At 35.6% G+C, this 19,845-nt stretch overlaps 1 protein-coding gene across 1 annotated transcript in view; it reads right to left on the reverse strand.

Annotated features, from left to right (window-relative positions):
• Positions 1-513: 513 nt before the first annotated feature.
• Positions 514-19,845, reverse strand: part of ramp1 (receptor activity modifying protein 1) — a 42,893-nt gene continuing 23,561 nt past the window's right edge. Inside the window, exons 2-3 of the mRNA XM_028436569.1 lie at positions 8,739-8,874; positions 514-1,214 (exon numbers count right to left, since the gene is read on the reverse strand). Of these exons, the coding sequence (XP_028292370.1) occupies positions 959-1,214; positions 8,739-8,874 (392 nt within the window). The 3' untranslated portion in view covers positions 514-958. The remainder of the gene's footprint in view (positions 1,215-8,738; positions 8,875-19,845) is intronic.

The following is a 19,845-nucleotide window of genomic DNA, read 5'->3' on the forward strand; positions in this document are numbered from 1 at the left end:
CAAAAATACACAAAATGACCACAAAAACACAACGAAAATACATAAAATTAATTAAAAAAACACAAATGACAACAAAAATAAACAAAATGACTCAAAACACACAAAACGGCAACAAAAAATACACAAAATGACAAACACAAGACAACAAAACAGTTGCAAATTAGAGTGGACGAATACAGATGGACAAAGTGGTAAAAAGGGTTAAAAATGTCAATATTGACTTAAAAGTGACAGAAATAAGGGTCATTTAAAAAAGTTGGAATAATTAGTTCAAACTGGCAAATAATTGGCATGAAAAATCATGAATGTGGTTAAACTGGCAAAAAATTAAGCATGAAATTTGATGAAAAGAGGTTAAAAGTGACAATAATGATTCAACATATTCTGACATTAGGTGGAAAAGTGGTGAAAGTAAAAAAAAATTTAAAAAAAATGTGCAGAAAAGGCATTAAAATTTGATGTAGAAGTGTCAGAAATTGGAGAAATGTAGCAAAATGCATTAAAAGGGGCAAAAATATGACAAGAAAAAGTGATGAAAATAGGTTAAAATATGGCAAGTTTGGTGAAATTGTAGAAAAAGGGTAAAAATGGGCTCAAATTGTTTAAAAAATATTCTTAGTTTCTTGAAGGGATCTGGTGTCTCGCGATCCCGAATGGGGTCCTGGCCCCAAGATTGAAAAACTCTGCATTAGCAAACAGGACTAGTGAGTCCATCAAAACACTCTGAGACGCATGACTTTAGTCATTTGTTGTTATTTGTCAATTATTTGCATTCAAGACATTTTGTTTAATAATATTTGAAACATTTTCCATCATATTGTCGATGAACCAACAGACGCAGACGTTTCCCTGAAGGTGGTTCTTCTTTCTTCTTCACCCCAAACAACCACCCATGGAGGAAGTGGTCCTTTTAGTCTTTCAAAGTAAGAGTTTAAAAGTATCTGGTGCCTGTGTGTCGTTACACAATCCCCTCACTGCGTTTGCTCCTCCACACCACCAGGGCCGTCATGAGGAGCGTGACCAGGATGGGCACCACGATGAAGGGCCCCAGGATGCGGTTGGGAGGGTCCCTGAGGAGCCGCCCTGACAGCGAGCAGTCGTGGAAATAGTGTCGGTGGACCCTGATGAAGAACTCGTCCACCAGGCGGTTTGGCCAGAAACAATCCATCTTTAGAGCCACCAGGTACGTACAGTTGGTCAGCTCACCGTACGGCCTGGAGACGGAGATGATTACATACAGTATTACTTTAAGAATCAAACATCATGATTGAGCACTTTTAATGCACACGTTAGACCGAGGACCCGAAGTAATCACACAAAATAACAGCAAACGTGTAAAATGACAACAAAAACATACAAAATGACAAAAGATACACGAAGTGACAACTAAACTATACAAAATGACTCAAAAACACACAAAACTACAACAAAAAATACACACAATTATTCCATAAACACAAAACGACGACAATTTTACACAAAATGACCCCAAAAACACACAAAATGATGACAAACATACACAAAATGACTCAAAAACACAAAACTACAACAAAAAATACACACAATTATTCCATAAACACAAAACGACAACAATTATACACAAAATAACCCCAAATACGCACAAAACTAAACGGGCACCAAAAATACACAAATTACTGAAAACACAAAATGACTACAAATGAATATCCATGCAATTACTCACTTTAAATATGCTTTTTCCTTTCAATGGACATAGTTTGAAAGAAAATGGCATTTTACTTGAATAAGTAGGGCTATAGATTTCAATAGGAGAAAGTGGTGTATAAAGCTGGTCCAGAATACATCAGTGACATGTTAGTCAGGTCTGAACCCAGCAGGTCTCTCAGATCTATGGACACAGGTCAGATAGTGGAGCCCAGAGCTCACAGTAAACATGGTGATGCTGCTTTTAGTTGTTATGCTGCAAAGAAGTGGAACAAACTGCAGCAGAGCTGAAGTCAGCATCACATGTGAACATTTTTAAATCAAAGTTAAAGGCACTTTTTTTCTCTACTGCATATGATTGAGCGAGAGATTTTTAGTCATGTTGTTGATGTAATGATGATTTTAATTGATTTTACTGATGATTTTAAATGTTCTTATTGATTTTAAACAATTGAATGTTTTATCATGTAAAGCACATTGAGTTGCCTTGAGTATGAAATGCGCTATACAAATAAATTTGCCTTGTGTGGAAACGATAGAATTAAGCACCTTAGTTTTCAGAATAGAAGTTTGTTCTGATGTGCACGACTGTTTATCTTTGTCTTAGTGTGAGTTTCACAGATGTAAACCACTCAGACCCTTGGACTCAGCACCAGCACTAATGTTGTTTCAGGTGAACTTTATTTACACTTCTACAAATGTCTAAAAACAATCTAGAACCTGCTGTGGTCTGAGTTCAGGCTTTATTTACAAATCCATGAGTGAGAGCCAACACAGAGGCGGAGCTTAGAAAGAGATCAGTTACTAATAATGAAAAGATCCTTTAAAGAATAATACTTTAAACACTTACATTAATAAACAGGCTTATATAATCATCTATTTTCTGTTAAACTAAAAGCTCTGTGTGATTCTGCTGTGTATCTATTTATTTATTTTTTTATTTATTCCCATATTTCCAGTGTGCTGCTGGCCCAGAGGCACTATCGTCTTTCAACTCAACTAATATTGAACTGACTCGCACACAAATCAGAATAGTTTTATTTGCCAAGTAGAGTTTAAAACAATATAAGGAATGTGACTTGGTGGATGGTGCAAAACTGGGAATAAAGCATCATGTTGGAGCACAAGTTAGACCAAGAGCCCCGTCGTTTGTACGACACCTGAAGAAAATGACGACAAAAACATACAAAACAGCAACAAAAGTACACAAAATGACCCCAAAAACACAAAATGGCAACAAAAAATATACAAATTTACTCCATAAACACAAAACAACAACAATAATACACAATTACCCCAAAAATGCACAAAACTGCAACAAAAAACACAAAATTACTCCAAATACACAAAATGATGGAAAAAAAGTACACAACAAAAATACACAAAATGATAAAATACACAAAAGAACAAAACCACAAAAATACACAAAAGAACAAAACCACAAAAATACACAAAATGACCCCAAAAATGCACAAAACTGCAACAGAAAATGCACAAAATGACCCCAAAAACACAAAAATCAAAGCAAAAATACACAAAACAACAAATACACAAAATGATGAAAAAAATACATAAAACAACAAAAAACACAAAATGACTCTTTAAACACAAAACAACAATATATAATATAACATATCATCCCTGTAAGAGCTCCTCTTTGAATTTCCTCAACTTTGAAGGAGATTTTGTGGAACAATTTGAGAAAAATTCCATTATTACTTCATTACTCTACTGGGGGCCAAATTAGATGCTCTAAAGGGCCGTATTTGGCCCCTGAGCCTTGTGTTTGAAACGTTCCTTTTGATGTGAGACTACAGCCTAGTGTAGGTGCTGATCAGATGTGAGAATAAACACAGTGAAGCTACATATCAGTTATCATCACCATCTGATCCCAAACACAGGCTGACTTTAACCTCAGATACAGAAACCAAAAGGATTCAGTGACACATCCATCATAACGTCTTCCTCTGCCAGCGTAAATAACGCTGAGTGAGTGTTGACTCGGCGTTATTATCAGGTGATAATTGTGTTTCCATCAAGTATTGTTGGTTCTGACGGAGCACAGGAAGTGTTCACTCGTCTCTAAACAAACACTTCAGACTCTGAGTCTCACGTCTTTGTTGTCGTGACGTTTGGAGCCAAAACACACGTTTAACAACAAAACGATTAAATCTGTAGTTTAGAAGCAGCTCTAGTCGATACAAACACACACTAAATGGAGATAAATGCACTTTACTCACATTGTGTTATTATTAATAAGCCTCTACTTTCACTAATAAGTCTGTATTTTCACTACTCGTCACCATCTCCTACATTTATTCTCCCCTGATCTATTAAAGCAGACTGATCATATATGACAGCTGATCAGCTGCACCTCAAAAATATTTTTTACGCTTTTATCTACAGTGGGTAAAATATTGTGTGGATAAATGACTAGAAAAAACCCCCCCAAAAATAACTTTTGAGCATTAATAGAGGAAAAAGTAAAGTTTTTTTTTTTTTTTTGTTTGTCATTTTGTGGTGTTTTTGCTCATTATTTACTATATTTTTCTCTGATGTAATTTAGTTTTTTTTAGTGTGTTAGTCGTATTGTGTGTTTTTTGGAGTGTCTGTATATTTCAGTTGTGTTTTTGGAGTCATTTTTGTAAGGTTTTTTGTTGTGATTTTGTATATTTTTGGAGTAATTTCTGTTTTCTTTTCTTTCGTTTTGTTTTTCGATGTGTTGGAATAATGTGTGTTGTTACCATTTTGGATATTTTTGGAGTAGTTTTCAGCGTATTTTTTTGTGTTTTTATGTCATTTTTTAAAAATTATTTTGTGTATTTGTATAATTTTGGGGGCTGGGCTGCACCAGTTGTACCATCATTTAGAAACACAACCGCCCTTTAAATACGTGTAAAGGTGAATGTTTGTCCTTGGAGTCATGGGGCATGGTTGACTGTAAATCAATAATAAACCAAATATTATGAGAGTTTAACGGTGCTTTAGAGGAGAAATGTGTGAGGAAGTAAATGAAAAGGTCGTTGTCGTGTCTTTGGAAGGTAAAAATATCTGATGCGTGGTGAGCGACGAAGTCATTTCCTCTGTTGACTGAAGAGCAGAGTGAGACTAAATAAAGCCTGGCTCATAAATAATTAAAGTCAACACGAAGAATAAACTGCTGCACACTTTTAAAAGATGAGTCAGCAAAACTGCTTTTGGCCCTTTTTGGTCACTTTTCACACTTCTTGCCACGTTTGGATCATTTTTTTGCCACATGTCACTCATTTTTGGTCATATTGCTCATCACTGTTAACTCTTCGTTTACCTTCTCTGAATCGCGGCTTGGTCAAATGTCTGGCTGTGATTGGCTCACTCACCATTCAATCAAACTAACGGGACCAATAAAAAGTGTGAAAAGTTATTAAGCAAAATTTAAATTGGAAACCATTTAAATTGTGGAAAGTGTCATCGTCCTGTAGCTTATGAGCTTTTCAGCTGCAGGTAGAAAGTAATCCAGGATTACTAATCAACTCTTTAATGGCAGAATAAGGCTGATGGAATCCTGCTGTAACCGATGTTACATACTCTTTATTAATGTATTACAGACGGCTGACAGACATGCATGACTGAGTGTCTAAAACACCCTGAAACGATCACACACACGACTAAAGATCGTCAAACCAAGACTTGAAGCTATTTTTAAACAATCAGCCTCAAGAATGACGAACTCAGACGAGCGTGAAGGAGAAATATCAGCATCCAGGAAAAAATATCCCATTCATGGTCGGCTTCACAGGACCAAGTCCCCTAAACGTGCACACGCTAGGTCCACAGAGCACGTTTTATAACAGATGTTTTTACAAATGTGGCCAAAAATCTGTACTTATTAGAAGATCTATGTCTAATAAACACATTATTCTGCACCATTTGTTTTATTACTTTTTAAAAATGTGACGACTTTACAGTTTTAGAGACTGTGTTCCTTCATCTTGAAATCATGTGATTGATGATGTCACACGGCCCCACTGCCTGTAAACATCCCAATGTTTTCTATTGGAGTGAAGGTTTTAGTAGCTTTTTAGATCATTTAGCAGCTTTTTCAGTCAACGTGTGCTGCTTTTTGTTGCTCTAAATAATCAGGAAAAGTTAAAGATGTCGATATAAACCTAAAGAGAATAAAAACAGTTGTGACCCAAAAAAAAATCTGTGACCCCAGGGAGCAACTCTGCAGTTTAGTAGTAGACAATGAAGCAGAGAAGAAGAGCTCTCCTAAGGGACCGTTAGTCTCAAGTGTGCTGACACGCTCTGGTGGCTGAAGTTAGCGAGTAAATCAAGGACTGTTGAAGAAAAAGCTGTTAAATCAGGCTGAATGTTTCACTCCAGTAGAGAATAATGAGGTGTTTACAGGCAGTGGGGCCGTGTGACATCATCAATCATGTGATTTCAAGATCTATTGTTTGTGAAAATGCAAACCTTACATCAAATAATAGCACAGTCCAAATGTAACATTTTCATGATTCGGAAGGAGCAGTAAGAATAATAAAATGATTATATTTCTGTCCCTTAACTTAATAAATACATAATTAATGATGGAGGAACACAGGCTCTAAAACTGTGACGTAGTAATAATGTGTTTTGTTAATCATGGATCTTCTGATAAGTACTTGTAAAAGATGGACTCATCACTCATAACTGTTCAACATGTGTCATTAGATGCTCATACAAATGATCCAATGACTTGTGTGTGACGTACAGATGTGTGCACAGATGTTGTCTTCATGTGTGGTTCCCCTCATGGAGCACAAGGCGACGGTGTCAACATATGCCTTATATCTACAATCCGTTAGAAAGGCAACCTGCAGAGAACCTGCAAACCATCCCACCTAGAGTGAGCTTCAGCAGGAGACATTGTGACGCAGCCGATGGTTGATATTCTACAGCAGACAGACAGGAAGTTAAAATATGGATTCACAGACACGGACGGAAATGAAACTTCTATTTATTATTGTGTTTTCAGACAATGTTCCACCATATTTTTCTATGTAAAACAGTTAATAAATAACTGACAGACGTCAAATCTGCTTTACAGCCTGTGATGACATCTGATTAGTGGATTAGTGATAGTTAAACCACCAAAGTAAAAGCACAAAATGATTCTTTGAAATAAACAGAATTACAGAAAAATACACATTATGACTCTATAAAAACATGTAATGACTATAAACACATATCGAATTAAAGAAAAAAAAACCAAATTTAGTCTCAAAACACACAATTACTACAATAATACAGACAAATACACAAAAATACACAAGGCACCTTTAATATCTACAAATTAAGAAACACACAAAACAACAAATATGCATAAAATGACTCAAAAAACAAAAATAAAACCTAACAAACACAAAAATGAAAATAGTACACAAAACAACAATAAAAACACACAAAACCCTTTGTTCATTCCTGCGTTAATGCTGAGTTTGGTCATTAAATCTAATGCTGACATGAATGTTGATCATGTGACCTTAAAATCAGATTTGTGTGTCTATCTCTGGGTTAAACTGACATCGGTTGAGGAGACGCTAAAAGAGAAAATAGGTGTGTGTGTGTGTGTGTGACAGGTACACACTGAATATCAGCTCTGACCCTGTGTCATGTGAACTCTAAGTGAATCTTTGACCCCCCCCCCCCACACACACACACACACTCCTGAGCTCTCGGTGCTTTAGTGAGTAACATCACGGCTGAATGAGAGCAACGTAATGGGACAAATTGATCATCTTCTTCTTCTTCTTCATGTGTTGTGCACTGAGGCAGATGGAGAAGGATCATTAAAGCATTTCTCTGGAGATACAGTAGTTCTACACCTCTGTGCAGGTGTTTTTATCTGCTGAGGCCACAGAAATGTAACGGTCTGATCCCAGGGTCACATGATCAATATTTATGTCTGATATGAAGGTGATCAATGAAAGATTAAAGGGTTTGGGCATTTTTTTGTTGTCATTTTGTATATTGTTTCTTTTATTTTTATAGTCATCGTGTGAGTTTGAGGAGTTGTTTTGTGTTTTGTTTGTTATTTTTATAGTTGTTTTGTGTATTTTTGTTGTCATTTTGTATATTGTGAGTCCTTTTTTCTGTTTTTACAGTATTCCAGTTTCCTCCATTGCAGGTTTAAAAAAAATCTCTTATTTTTATTTATTTATTTTAGAATCTTTCTTATTTTTTTTTTTAAAAAGTATTTTTTCAAATGTGGCAGACTGAATGCAGGTTTGTTCAAAGGGATTAAAAACACGTCTTTTTAATTCTGACAGATACAATTAATCAGTTTAAACCAACTGGACCGTGTGTAGTTTTTTTCTGATTAGATTTGAAATAAAAACGTCTTTTTGTTCCTTGTGAAACAGAAAAGCTAGGGTGAAAAATAAAGTCACAAGATGTGATCAGGGTTAAAATCACCACTGATGGAGAGACTGGATTAATTCATATGAAGTGGCCGATGATGGCGTGGAGCACGATGTCACATGACCACACAACGTGGCCGACACTAGTGTTAGTGTGATTTATAAAGTCAGTGAAAAACTGAAACAGGCTGAAAGCTGTTTGGAACACATTAGGTCTCACACTCACGTATTCGTTTACGCCATAGGCGCGCGCACACACACACACACACACACACACACACACACACACACACACACACACACACACACAGCTGGAAGTCGACTAGAATCATCACTGTTGTTGTACTTGAGACATTTTGAAGGTCTTGTTCTTTCTATTCTTACTTAATTAACGTGTTAATAAGGAGAAACACTTGGAACTGTTCCTGATTAATCAGTCAGGATGTAGAGCATCTTTCCTGTAGTTAATTAGGGTTCTAAGGCCATACTGGGGGTAGGAACCCATTGTTCTTGCTTTTCTTGGGTATTTACAGTTTTGCCCCTTAGAATGCCCAAAGTCTCACCAAAATGTGCACACACCTCTTACTCTTATTGTGTGTGCGTGTGTGCGTGCGTGTGTGTGTGTGTGTGTGTGTGTGTGTGTGTGTGTGTGTGTGTGTGTCATCTACTCACTCCACTGTGTCCTCCCAGTTACACCAGTTGTTCTGGTCCAGTTCCTGCATGTCCAACCTGAACTTGGCCAAACAAAACTCCTCGATGGCGAATTCATAGTGAGCGCCGCAGCCTCGTGTAGACACACACTGACAAGCTAGAAATAAGGAGAACACAGAGGAGGAGGTGGTTAGAGTCCATTGGGTCGCCTTTAATGAAATGACAAAATAAAATACTTTTTAGTAGATTTTTCTTGAGCAATTATCAGTAAAAATGCCATTAATCAGATTAATTGTAAAAATAATCATGGAAAATAATGAGATTAACTCAATTTACAAACGCCCAGCACTAATATATAGATATTTATAGATAGATACAAGTGACTTAACAACTTTATTCATTCATATCAGCCTTTGTTGATGCATACAAAGTAAACACACAGAATTACAGAAAAAAACCACACCAAAGATACACAAAATGACACACACAATCACAAAATAATACACAAAAGGACAACAAATATACACAACTATTCCAAATACACAGAAGATAAACAAAAAAAAAAACAAAGAAATGCAAAGAAAATACCAAAGAGATTTCAAAAACACACACATTTTTTAAGTACATAAAAAAAAAAAAAAATACAAAACAGTTGCTCTAAAATCATTAAATGACAGCAAAAATACATAAAATGACTGTCATTTTGTGCGGCCCCCAAAGTGCACACAGACAATTACATAGAATACAAAAACACTAAAGTTAATTATCAAAAAATTACAAAAATACAAAAAAGGACACAAAATGACAGAAAAAAACCCACAGATGATGAACAGAAACACAGAAAAAAAAAATACAAAAAACTTTTCAAAAACATGAAATAACAGCAAAAAAATTACAAAATTAGAAAAAAGTACATTAAAAAAACAACCAAAAACCGAAAATTATTACAAAAAAACAACACGAGATGACTATAAAACATGACAAAATATAACAAAAATAGACTAAACCCTTTATTATTGCTCATTATTCTAAATGCTGACACTAAAGTTGCTAATGTGGCCCTCAGATGAGTTACAATCACATTATTGTGGCCCTACTGTGATAAAAGTTGATCATCTGTGTGTTAGACAGACAGACAAAACTGCACTGGTTCTGTATTTAAACTTTTAAAGCTATTCAATGATAAAAAATCTGCTCCAAATGTTTTAATTGTGGATTTTAATCCAGAGTTTAAAGCTCATTGTGTTTATTCCTCACTCAGCCTTTTGAACTCCTCTTTTCAAATGTTTTTAGGACGTGTGCGCTGGGCTCAGGGCTAAAACTACATTATTCCCATGATGAATTTGTCCCATGTGGGTGAGCTGATTGAGCCTCACTAATGATGCTTTTACTCACATGATTTGTGGGAAAGCCTGAAGGACAGTTAGGATTTTAGTTTTTACTCTGAATGAATCGATTATCTGATAGTTTGCAGCACAGAGGCTTTTCTACATTTATAAACTACTCTATAAATCCATCCTCATCAGTGCAGAGTTTACCACAACACATGCAAATATATAAGCAGAGGGTACAGGTTTATTTGCATTTATTTAAGGTGCAGTCACATCCAGCACCAGCGCTGTTCACCAACGAGAACAACACACACGCGTTCTCGCTCTAAATCTGCCCCCAAATGAAATTTGCTTAAGGGTTTGCTTTGGGCTGCATTCATGTCCAGACATGGGCAAGAAAACAAAATGACAAAAAAAGACAGTGGAAAACAAGAATGAAAATCAAAAAATGGCAACAAAAATACATAAAATGACTCCAAAAACACACAGCACCAGGAAAAATACACAAACTGACAAAATAAAACCAAGGCAACAACAAAAAAACGTCTGAAAATGGGGAAAAAACACAAAAAACAACAAATGGGATGTTTACAGTGAAACAGAACTATTAACTTCCATAATACACAGTTTTAAATATAAATAGTTTAAAGTGACCTGAGCTGAGCCTCATTAAAATATGTGTGGGAACAGTTTGTGGTCCATCCTGCATATGACAGCTTGTTTCACTCTGTAGTGGATCAAACTGTGACTTTACGTTGGACATAGTATGAAAATAGTTGAATCACTGTGACCAACGTGGACAGAAGTCTGTGTCTGTCACAGTTTTAATTAATCACGCAGCAGCAGCTGAGTTATCACAGCTGCTGCTGTGTGACGCACGAGTCCGTGTGGCTTCAAATGTAACTAAGTCCATATTTCTAGTGTAATATAATGTTTCACCTTATGGGGGCGCTGCACTTATTCCAGGGTTAGAAGAACGTAAGAGGAAAAGGACTTACGCACACCGGGGAATGCACGGAAAGCCAGATTTGAACGGGAACGCCCACACTTCAGGGCTGCTCCACCCACAGTGCGTAACTGGGATGAAGGCACGCAGTGACGGACTTAAGTACAGGGGGAGAATAGCACACAGCCAGAAACAGCACTGCTGTGCGGCTTTTTGGACTTACGCACATGGGAGAATAGAACCCATAATGATTAAGCTCCAGCGAGCTTCGTAGTCCAGCATACACTAATTAAATCCTGGAAGTTAGTGCGATAAGAGGTCATCTAGATTCCTAGTATAAGCCCAAAATGTCTAGAAACGGATAAAAAACACACAAAATGACAATAGACACACATGCTAGTAAAAAAACAATCAGAAAATAATGCACAAAATGAGTCAATAATGCACAAAAAACTACAAAATGACTCCAACAATAGTAATACAAACAGAAACAAAAGAACAAAAAAACTGTTTTATTTCGCTTTATAATATTGTTTACATTGGCCAATATTTTAAATGCTGGAATGAATTGTAAAAATCACTTTTTATTGCGTCCCCTACTGTAATAAAGTGTTAATCTCTGTCCTGTATAAAGACATGAGGATGAATCTGTTCATCAGGAATTCAAAGACACAGGAAGAGAAGCAACTTTAAACGTCATAAATTATTCAAACACAACCAACACAAGCTTAGAGAGCAGAAGCTAAAGAAATATTCCTTCTTTAACACAAAAAACTGCTCATCTTTTCATCTTTTTCTGGATCTGATCAAACCGCTGCCAAACTATTTGATATTGTTAAAAATGAAACTAAAAACCATAATCAACAGCACTATCTGATTCCTCAGATCAATTTCCTTCCCCACCTCTGACAGTGAAGCAGAAAAACGATGAATCTGGACCAAAGGTCATGATTGACTGAGAGGTTTCTCATTTCCTCCACAAACCATGTATCGATTCAAGGCGACAACTAAAAAACAACCCGTAAACCTCTCCACTGCAGGTTAATGGGAGCGTTTATTCCATCATCACTGCAATTTCCTTTGCTTTAACGCAATATGGACAAGTTTAATCTGAAGTTTCACACGGCAAAACCAGCAATTTCAACATAATGTACCTGAGTTTGCACTTCTGCATAAAATTGATCTATAAAGTATGAGTTACAGATTTTTCTTTAAATTTCCTTGATTTTGAGCCAATTTTTTTCATTTAATCTTGGTAAATTTTGTGGAATAATTTGAAGGAAATTGCGAGATTCTTTCAACAATGACAGATGAAAAATAACTGCCATCATGTGATAAAGCATTTTATTGTAGAATTTCATTGAATTTGTGTCATTGGAGGGACTGAGGTAAATAAAATTAATTATTTGCTAATTTACACAATAATTCATATTTTTTCTGTCATTTTAATTTTCACCTGCGGGTCGAATCGGATGCTCTAAAGGGCCGGATTTGGCCCCCAAGCCTTTAGTTTGACACACGTGCTTTAACGTCATATTTTTTTATTGGAGTTTGATAAATAGATTTTATTCTTGCATTTTCTTGTGATCTCTCACCTATGAGGCACTTGTTGCTGTAAAGTGGTGCACATGTGCAGATTATAGCTGTAAATATTCCCCTGGTTATTTATTTATAGGACATGATCTCATAAAAATTCACATCTTGCAGCAATATAAAATAAATCTGTATTTCAAAGGCTTATTGTGACTATTTACTGCCGTGACGACATAATGGGATGTGGAATATTCTTTCATTTCACAAACAGGTGTGAAATTAAAATGTTGAAATGTTACAATGAGGGTAAGAAGGAGGAGTTTATATGGCGGGAAATGTGAGTGTCGTATCTTTATTCACGTTTTGATAAAAAGGACAGTGGAAAAGATGAAGTTCATCTGATTTGAAGCAGAAGTAAACAGTGAAAGAGGAAAACACACTGAAGCCTCTCAGGGTTTCTGTGTGCGTGTGTGCGTGTGTGTGTGTGTGTGTGTGTGTGTGTGTGTGTGTGTGTGTGCGCGTGTGCGTGTGTGCGTGCGCGCGTGTGTGTGTGTGATGTTAAAGGATTGGACCAAAAATAACCAAAACAAACAAAGCTAAAGATGGGCTGTACGCAGACATGACCATGTAAGGATGACAGAACAATAAAACACATCTGAAATCAGATTTTTATCAAAAATCATCAGGATGAACTGATCCGAGGGCCATATAATTAATATTCACGTCAGCATTTACACAAATTACCATTTTAAACATTAAAACAGGAAAGGAAAAACTGTTTTTGTTTGTCATTTTTCATATTATTTCTCATTTGGTGTGTGTTTTATGTTTTTAGAGTCATTTTGTGTATTTTTCTTGTTGTTTTGTACATTATTTCTCACTTAGTGTGGTTTTGTGTGGTTTTTTTTTTCTCGTGATTTTGTGTATGTTTGTTGTTGTTTTGTGTGTTTTTGTTAATTTGCATGTTATTTGTCATTTGGTGTGTATTTTTTGAGTCATTTTGTGTATTTTTGTCGTCATAGTGTACATTATTTCTCATTTAGTGTGTGTTTATTGTTGTTTTGTGTGTTTTTTGTTGTCATTTTGGATATTGTTTCTCATTTGGAGTATGTTTGTTCTTGCTTGCTGTGTGTTTTTGTTTGTTTTTGTTTTCTACACTTCTCATTTGGTGTATATTTCTCACTTTGTGTGCATATTTAATGTTGCTTTGTGTGTTTTTACCATCGTCTTGTGCATTTTTGTTGATCATTTGTATATTATTTCTCATTTTGTATTTTATTTGTTGCAGTTTTGTGCATTTCTTTTGTCACTTTGTGTATTTCTGTTCACATTTTGTGTATTTTTTGGTCATTGCTGATACATAAGGTCTATATCTTTATCTGATAAAACGATATTGTCTCCAGCAGCTTTAAGTGCATACATTATATCATTGTGGATTTATGCTTTTATTTTGATAGGTATGTATTAATGTAGCTCTTCCTGTCCCTCCACACTTCTACCAGTAGTTGGCGCTGATGTTTTCCAATCTTCTACTCTGTGATGACGTTGATTTGACGTTTAATAAAATGTATTTATAGTGTTAGACGTCACAGATCGTCTGTCTGCTAGTTTTACTGTTTTTTATGTATTACTCATATAAAGGTCGTGGGACTTTTACCCACAGCGAGGGATGTGGGTCAAATTTCCTGGAGGAATAAAAGGCGAAACAAATATGACATGAGCCCACTTTTAATATTACCTTCTGTCTCAGGAAGGAAAGAGAGATGACATAAATCCAAGATGAATTACAAAAAGGTTATTGCTTATCATCCCAGGGATGCGTCTTAGACCAAAGTGATGACCTTTGGTCTGCGTAACGCTTATGAAAAGCCTGGATGCGTTCTGAAGGCTGCTATATTTATCAAACCCTTTTATTACTCCACATCACACAGGGCTGAGATGTAAAGTTGATATAGACTGCTTTTAATCACAGATTAGGCTCCAGGGATTGGTTTCCTATCCTGTTTAAAACCACTTTAATTGCACTTCAGATGGATTTCAGTTTTAATAATTGTCAGGAAAGGTCCTTCTTGGACTCATGAGACTCCATTATTCCATTATTATCTCCATTATTATCTCCATTTGTTCTAAGAAGCCCAACAACGTAGCATTTGAGGCTTATTTTACCAAACTCGCCTGTTTTCCAGAGTTTTAGCCTCTGAAAAGTCACTTTCATGACGCTTCTAAAAACAGGCTGTTTCAGGCCGTCATGAGTGGGCGTGTCTGTAGACGCTGTCTCCGCACCACAGCTTTATTACCATAGCGATTTTCTTTTGCTATCCACACACTCTTGTTATTGTTTTCAGCCAAAAAACTGCACATTACAGTAAAACACATGTATATTTAAGTCTATTGTGATTGTGAAACAACAAACTTTGCTTTAGGGAGTGTTTATCACAGCAGTAACAGAGTCACTGGCCACGTTTACATGGGAGCATTAATTCCTCTTTAAACTGACCTTGTAAACACTTAATTCCTAATGCTAATTTAATTCCGAATTAAACTTAAATCTGAATTAGGTGGCTGGTTTATTACTATTTTAATTCCGAATTAAATAATTTCTCTTTCTTGTAAACATTTAATTCCACTTTAAGTTAATTCCGGTCGTTCTGAGCATGTGCGCGACTTGCCGTGATGACGCGCTGGTGACGACATAATCCAAGATGGCCGTCCGCACAAGAGCCGAGACTATTTATTTAATAGGAGCCTTAAAAGACATGGATATAATGAAAAGAGTGGATGGACGGAAGCATTAACATGAGGACATTCACACAAAATCCAACTGTCCCGTTTGGAGCTGATTTTTTACAAAATGTGGAATACAAAGGGAGGGAGGAAACAGAACTTTTTCAACTTTGTAAATCTTTTTTGCATATCACTGGAGCAAAACCATTATAAAGTGAATTTTGTCATAATACCGCCCCTTTAAAGCATTCCTGTAAAAACATTAAACTGTCACTGTCACTTTGACATTTTTCAAATAAATACACTACATTTAAATAATTTGACTAAAACGTGAAGAGTGGTACTAGGATTAATAAACTACATTACTTCATAACTAATCATATATGGATTCAGCAGAAAAACGTGGTTTTAGGGACGACTTACACTTTAGGGAGTCAATAAATCATTGTTTAACTAAATGACAAACTGCAATTTTTTGGATTTTTCATCAAAACAACTGAACTGAACTGAATGAAATGTGCCTTTAAACGCTAACAGCTGCTGTCTTGCACACAGGTGACAGGCTTAGTCACTTAGTGAAGCTACAGCTGATATTTCCATGTGTTAATTAACTCTGTGAAAGACAGGAATGTGTCTTGTGCCAAAAATTGTGAGTTTAAGCCTGAAATGATGTAAATTATACATTAGAAAACCATATTTTTCCATCTTCCAACACTCTGTTAATCAAAATGGCCTATTTTTGCCTAAAATAGCCTGGAACCGACTGCTACTGTGCAGCTATACTTTAAATTTGGACTTTGTCCGATCAGCCACAGGCTTTTTGGATCCAATGTCATGGGTTTGCACCTCTGAACTAGTAATTATCACACAACTGAAGTGTCTAAACCCCTCAGAGAAGTGTGTGTGTGTGTGTGTGTGGGTCTGTGATGTCTGACGATCAATGGAGCTGAAAGAGGAGGAGTAAATGTTCCCGTTTAGCACAGTTTTTAATGCTTCCCACCGACGTGTGGTTTAGAGAAGCTGGAGAACCCAAAATAACATGAAAGAGTGGGTTTGTAGTAGAGGATGAGAACAATTACACAACACAGGAGTGGATGTACGGCACTGGTAACGGACAAGTGCCCTATAAACATACACACACACACACTCTGCTTTAATGGGCTGTGACCAGCACACACAGGCAGTAAAACACACACACAATCACACACGTGCACACACAGGGTGTCACAGCAGGTTTGATGAGGTGAACGAGGTCTGATGAAGTCACTGAGGTGGAGAGAATGGATGGCGGCCTGTCAGGGTCATTCACACACACACACACACACACGAGCTGTGCATCAATGTGTCATTAATGCATCGCTAGATGTTAAGACTTTGTTGGTTTAATTTCCATTCCAAAATTTACAAGATAACAACAAAAATACAGAAAATGGCCCCAAAAACACACAAATTAATTCCAAAAACACGCAATACAACAAAAGTACATAAAGTAACTCCAAAAACACAACAAACGACAACAAAAATACACAAAATGACTCTAACCACATACAAGATGACAACAAAAATACAAAAAATTGCACCAAGACAAACAAAACTACAAAACATGACTTTGAAAACACAAAAAACTACAAGAAAAATACAAAAATTGTTCTAAAACAGACAAAATGAGTATGACTCTACTAACGCACAATATAAAAACGGGACCTGATGAAGCCACTGAGGGGGAGAGAATGGATGGAGGCCTATCTGGGTCATTTACACAGTGATGGATACAAAAGGACACACACGAGCTTTCCATCAACGTGTATCATTAATGCATGGCCTCAGTTAATAGGTAGAAATTAAGACTTCCATAATGTTAGTTTAATTTGGTCTCAATATGCCTGTAACTATTAACTTTATCTGCATCTTTAATGCATTCACACGGTGGTAGATTACACTTTCACTGCTAATTCCTATTCATTGTTAATAGATGTGGGTTACTCCAAGTCACTCACTAAATTAATATGGCTCATTTGAGTCGCATAGCACCCCCTCCCTCCATAAATCATTTATTTTTATTACTGTCATTTGTTATTATTTGTTCTTTTCCTTAATATAATTTCTTAATTTATATACAATATTTTTTATACATTTTATTTTCATTCTATTAACTTCATCAATATATTTTATTTTATTCATTGTTTTCTATTTCAATTTATTATGTTATTTAAATTTTGTTCTATTTATGTTTCTTTATTTTTCCCCCCAATTATTTATTTAATTTTTATTTTCATTATAATATTCTTATTACAATAACTATTATTATTTTAAACTGCTACTAATTTCCATGCATTTAATAGATCTGACTTTCTCTAAGTCACTCATTAAATTAATACGGTTTATTTGAGTCATTTGAGTTACACAACATCCATCCCTGCACTTTTATTTTTATTATTGTCATTTATTGTTTCTTATTTTCATTATTTAAATAAATCATATTATATATACAATAATACCTTATATTTAATTATATTTTTTAAATATTTATTAAATTATATATATTTTTTCAACATAAGTGTTTTTGTTTTAATTTAATATTTTGTATTGTAATTAATTATTTTTTATTCTAATTTTGTTTTTTTCCCGAATTTTTTATTTTACTTTTATTTCACAGAACAAATTCAAGGAGAAAAATCAAAGTTCAGGATGTAAAATTTTCACGCATTTTATGACGAGTTGTTTTTTCAATTTTGTCCAAGGTTTTATTTTGAAAAACCTTCAAAAAGCAACAAACACCCATAGGCCAACTATGTTAAGTGTTAATCACAGTCTAACATTGCAGATCAAAACAAACCGTGCACTGTGCACCATTGTGTGGATGGAAAAGTTCCAGTTGATGAAATGAGGAGGAATGTGATGAGTGTGAGGAACTTTAGTGAGAATGAGGAGAACTGTGAAACCTGTTGTCACAACACTGTGAGTCGTTGCCAGAAAAAACCCTCTTTGGTTGCTATGACGTCAGCTTTAAATAAACAGGAAATAACATTAATTCAACTTTTCTCATTCACTGTGACACTGACGTCAATGCTTTTTTAGTTTTCATTTGCAGCTACTTTTTGTTGTTTAAGATTTCTATTTGTAGCCTGAGACGGAAAGTGTTTTTGTGTTCTTTCTGTGAGGCCTCAATAAATAAAACGCAAAAAATATATATATTTTTTTAAAACACACAACTAAAATGCACAAAAATATTTGAAAAACAGTAAATATACACAAATGACTCCAAAACATACAAGATAAAAACATAAATACAGAAAATGACTCCAAAAATGTTCAAGATAACAAAAATAAATGAGTTTCAAATTACACCAAAGCACACAAAATAATTCCAAAAACACACTAAATAATAAAAAATTTACAAAATGAATCCAAACCAAACAAAGACTCCAAAAACACACAAAACAACAACAAAATAATGCAAAATTACTCGAACAACATACAAGTTGGCAACGAAAATACAGAAAATTGTTCCAAAACACAAAAATAGTCAAAACGACTCCAAAAACACACAAGATAAACACAAAAATACACAAAATGACTCCAAAAACATACAAAACCCAAGCAACCTACAAGATGACAACAAAAATATCAAACATTTCCCTTAAAACGTACAGAATGACGGAAAAATATGCAAAATGATCTCCAAAGAATCCTTTGATGATTCCCATTAATGCTCCCATCGGTCATGAATCAAAATGCTGACATGAATGGTGGTGATTGGTGTGGCATTGGCCTTATGGTTAAGGAAGCAGGTTTGTAGTTTCAATCCACTGTGGGACGGGTTCCTGAACTGCAAATGAGAACTTGTTCTCAATGACTTCTCTGGTTGAATAAATATAAATCAGCTGAACGGTGTCGGTGTAGGTCAGACAAGTATTTTCTCTGGATCCTCCAGTGTCTCCAGTTCTGCATAGCTTAGCAAACCACTGCTGAACCTCTGTAGGAGCTCCAGTGTTCAACCATGTGCTGCAGAGAGAGACACTGTACGTTTTATTTAAGGTGTGGTTGGTCACATATGGTAAACAAATCTGTGGTGTGATATCAGTAAATGCTGGAGGGAAGAGAATGACTCATGGTAGAAATGAGACACTCAGGACGTGCTGATGATGTTCATCCTCTGCTCCTTTCATCATCATTGTAAATATTCTACATATGATGTGAATTAGGGCTGGGCAGTATACATACATATATATACATATATATATATATTTTTGTTATGAAATAAATTTTTGTATTTGATTGCACAACTTTCAGAACGCTGCGCCGCGTTTCAGACCAGACCCCTCTCCACGTCGCACTTCTAAATATGAAGGTACACAGTAGCGTTAGTTACAGTGTAAATGGATCAGAAAGACATATAAAAAGCTCTGAAGCTGCATGTGAACATGTCTGCGTGCGCATGCCTCTGCTACAGGAGAACAACACTCAGTTTAGCAGTAATACACAAAAATAAGAGCGCAAAGGATCGCAATTTGTAATGTAATGTAAATAAATAAGTCGTGGTGAAGCTGCAAACAAAACACGACCTTATTCACCATAAGAAACCACCACACCC

This window comes from Gouania willdenowi, chromosome 21, assembly GCF_900634775.1.
Source record: "Gouania willdenowi chromosome 21, fGouWil2.1, whole genome shotgun sequence".
Taxonomy (NCBI): Eukaryota; Metazoa; Chordata; class Actinopteri; order Blenniiformes; family Gobiesocidae; genus Gouania; species Gouania willdenowi.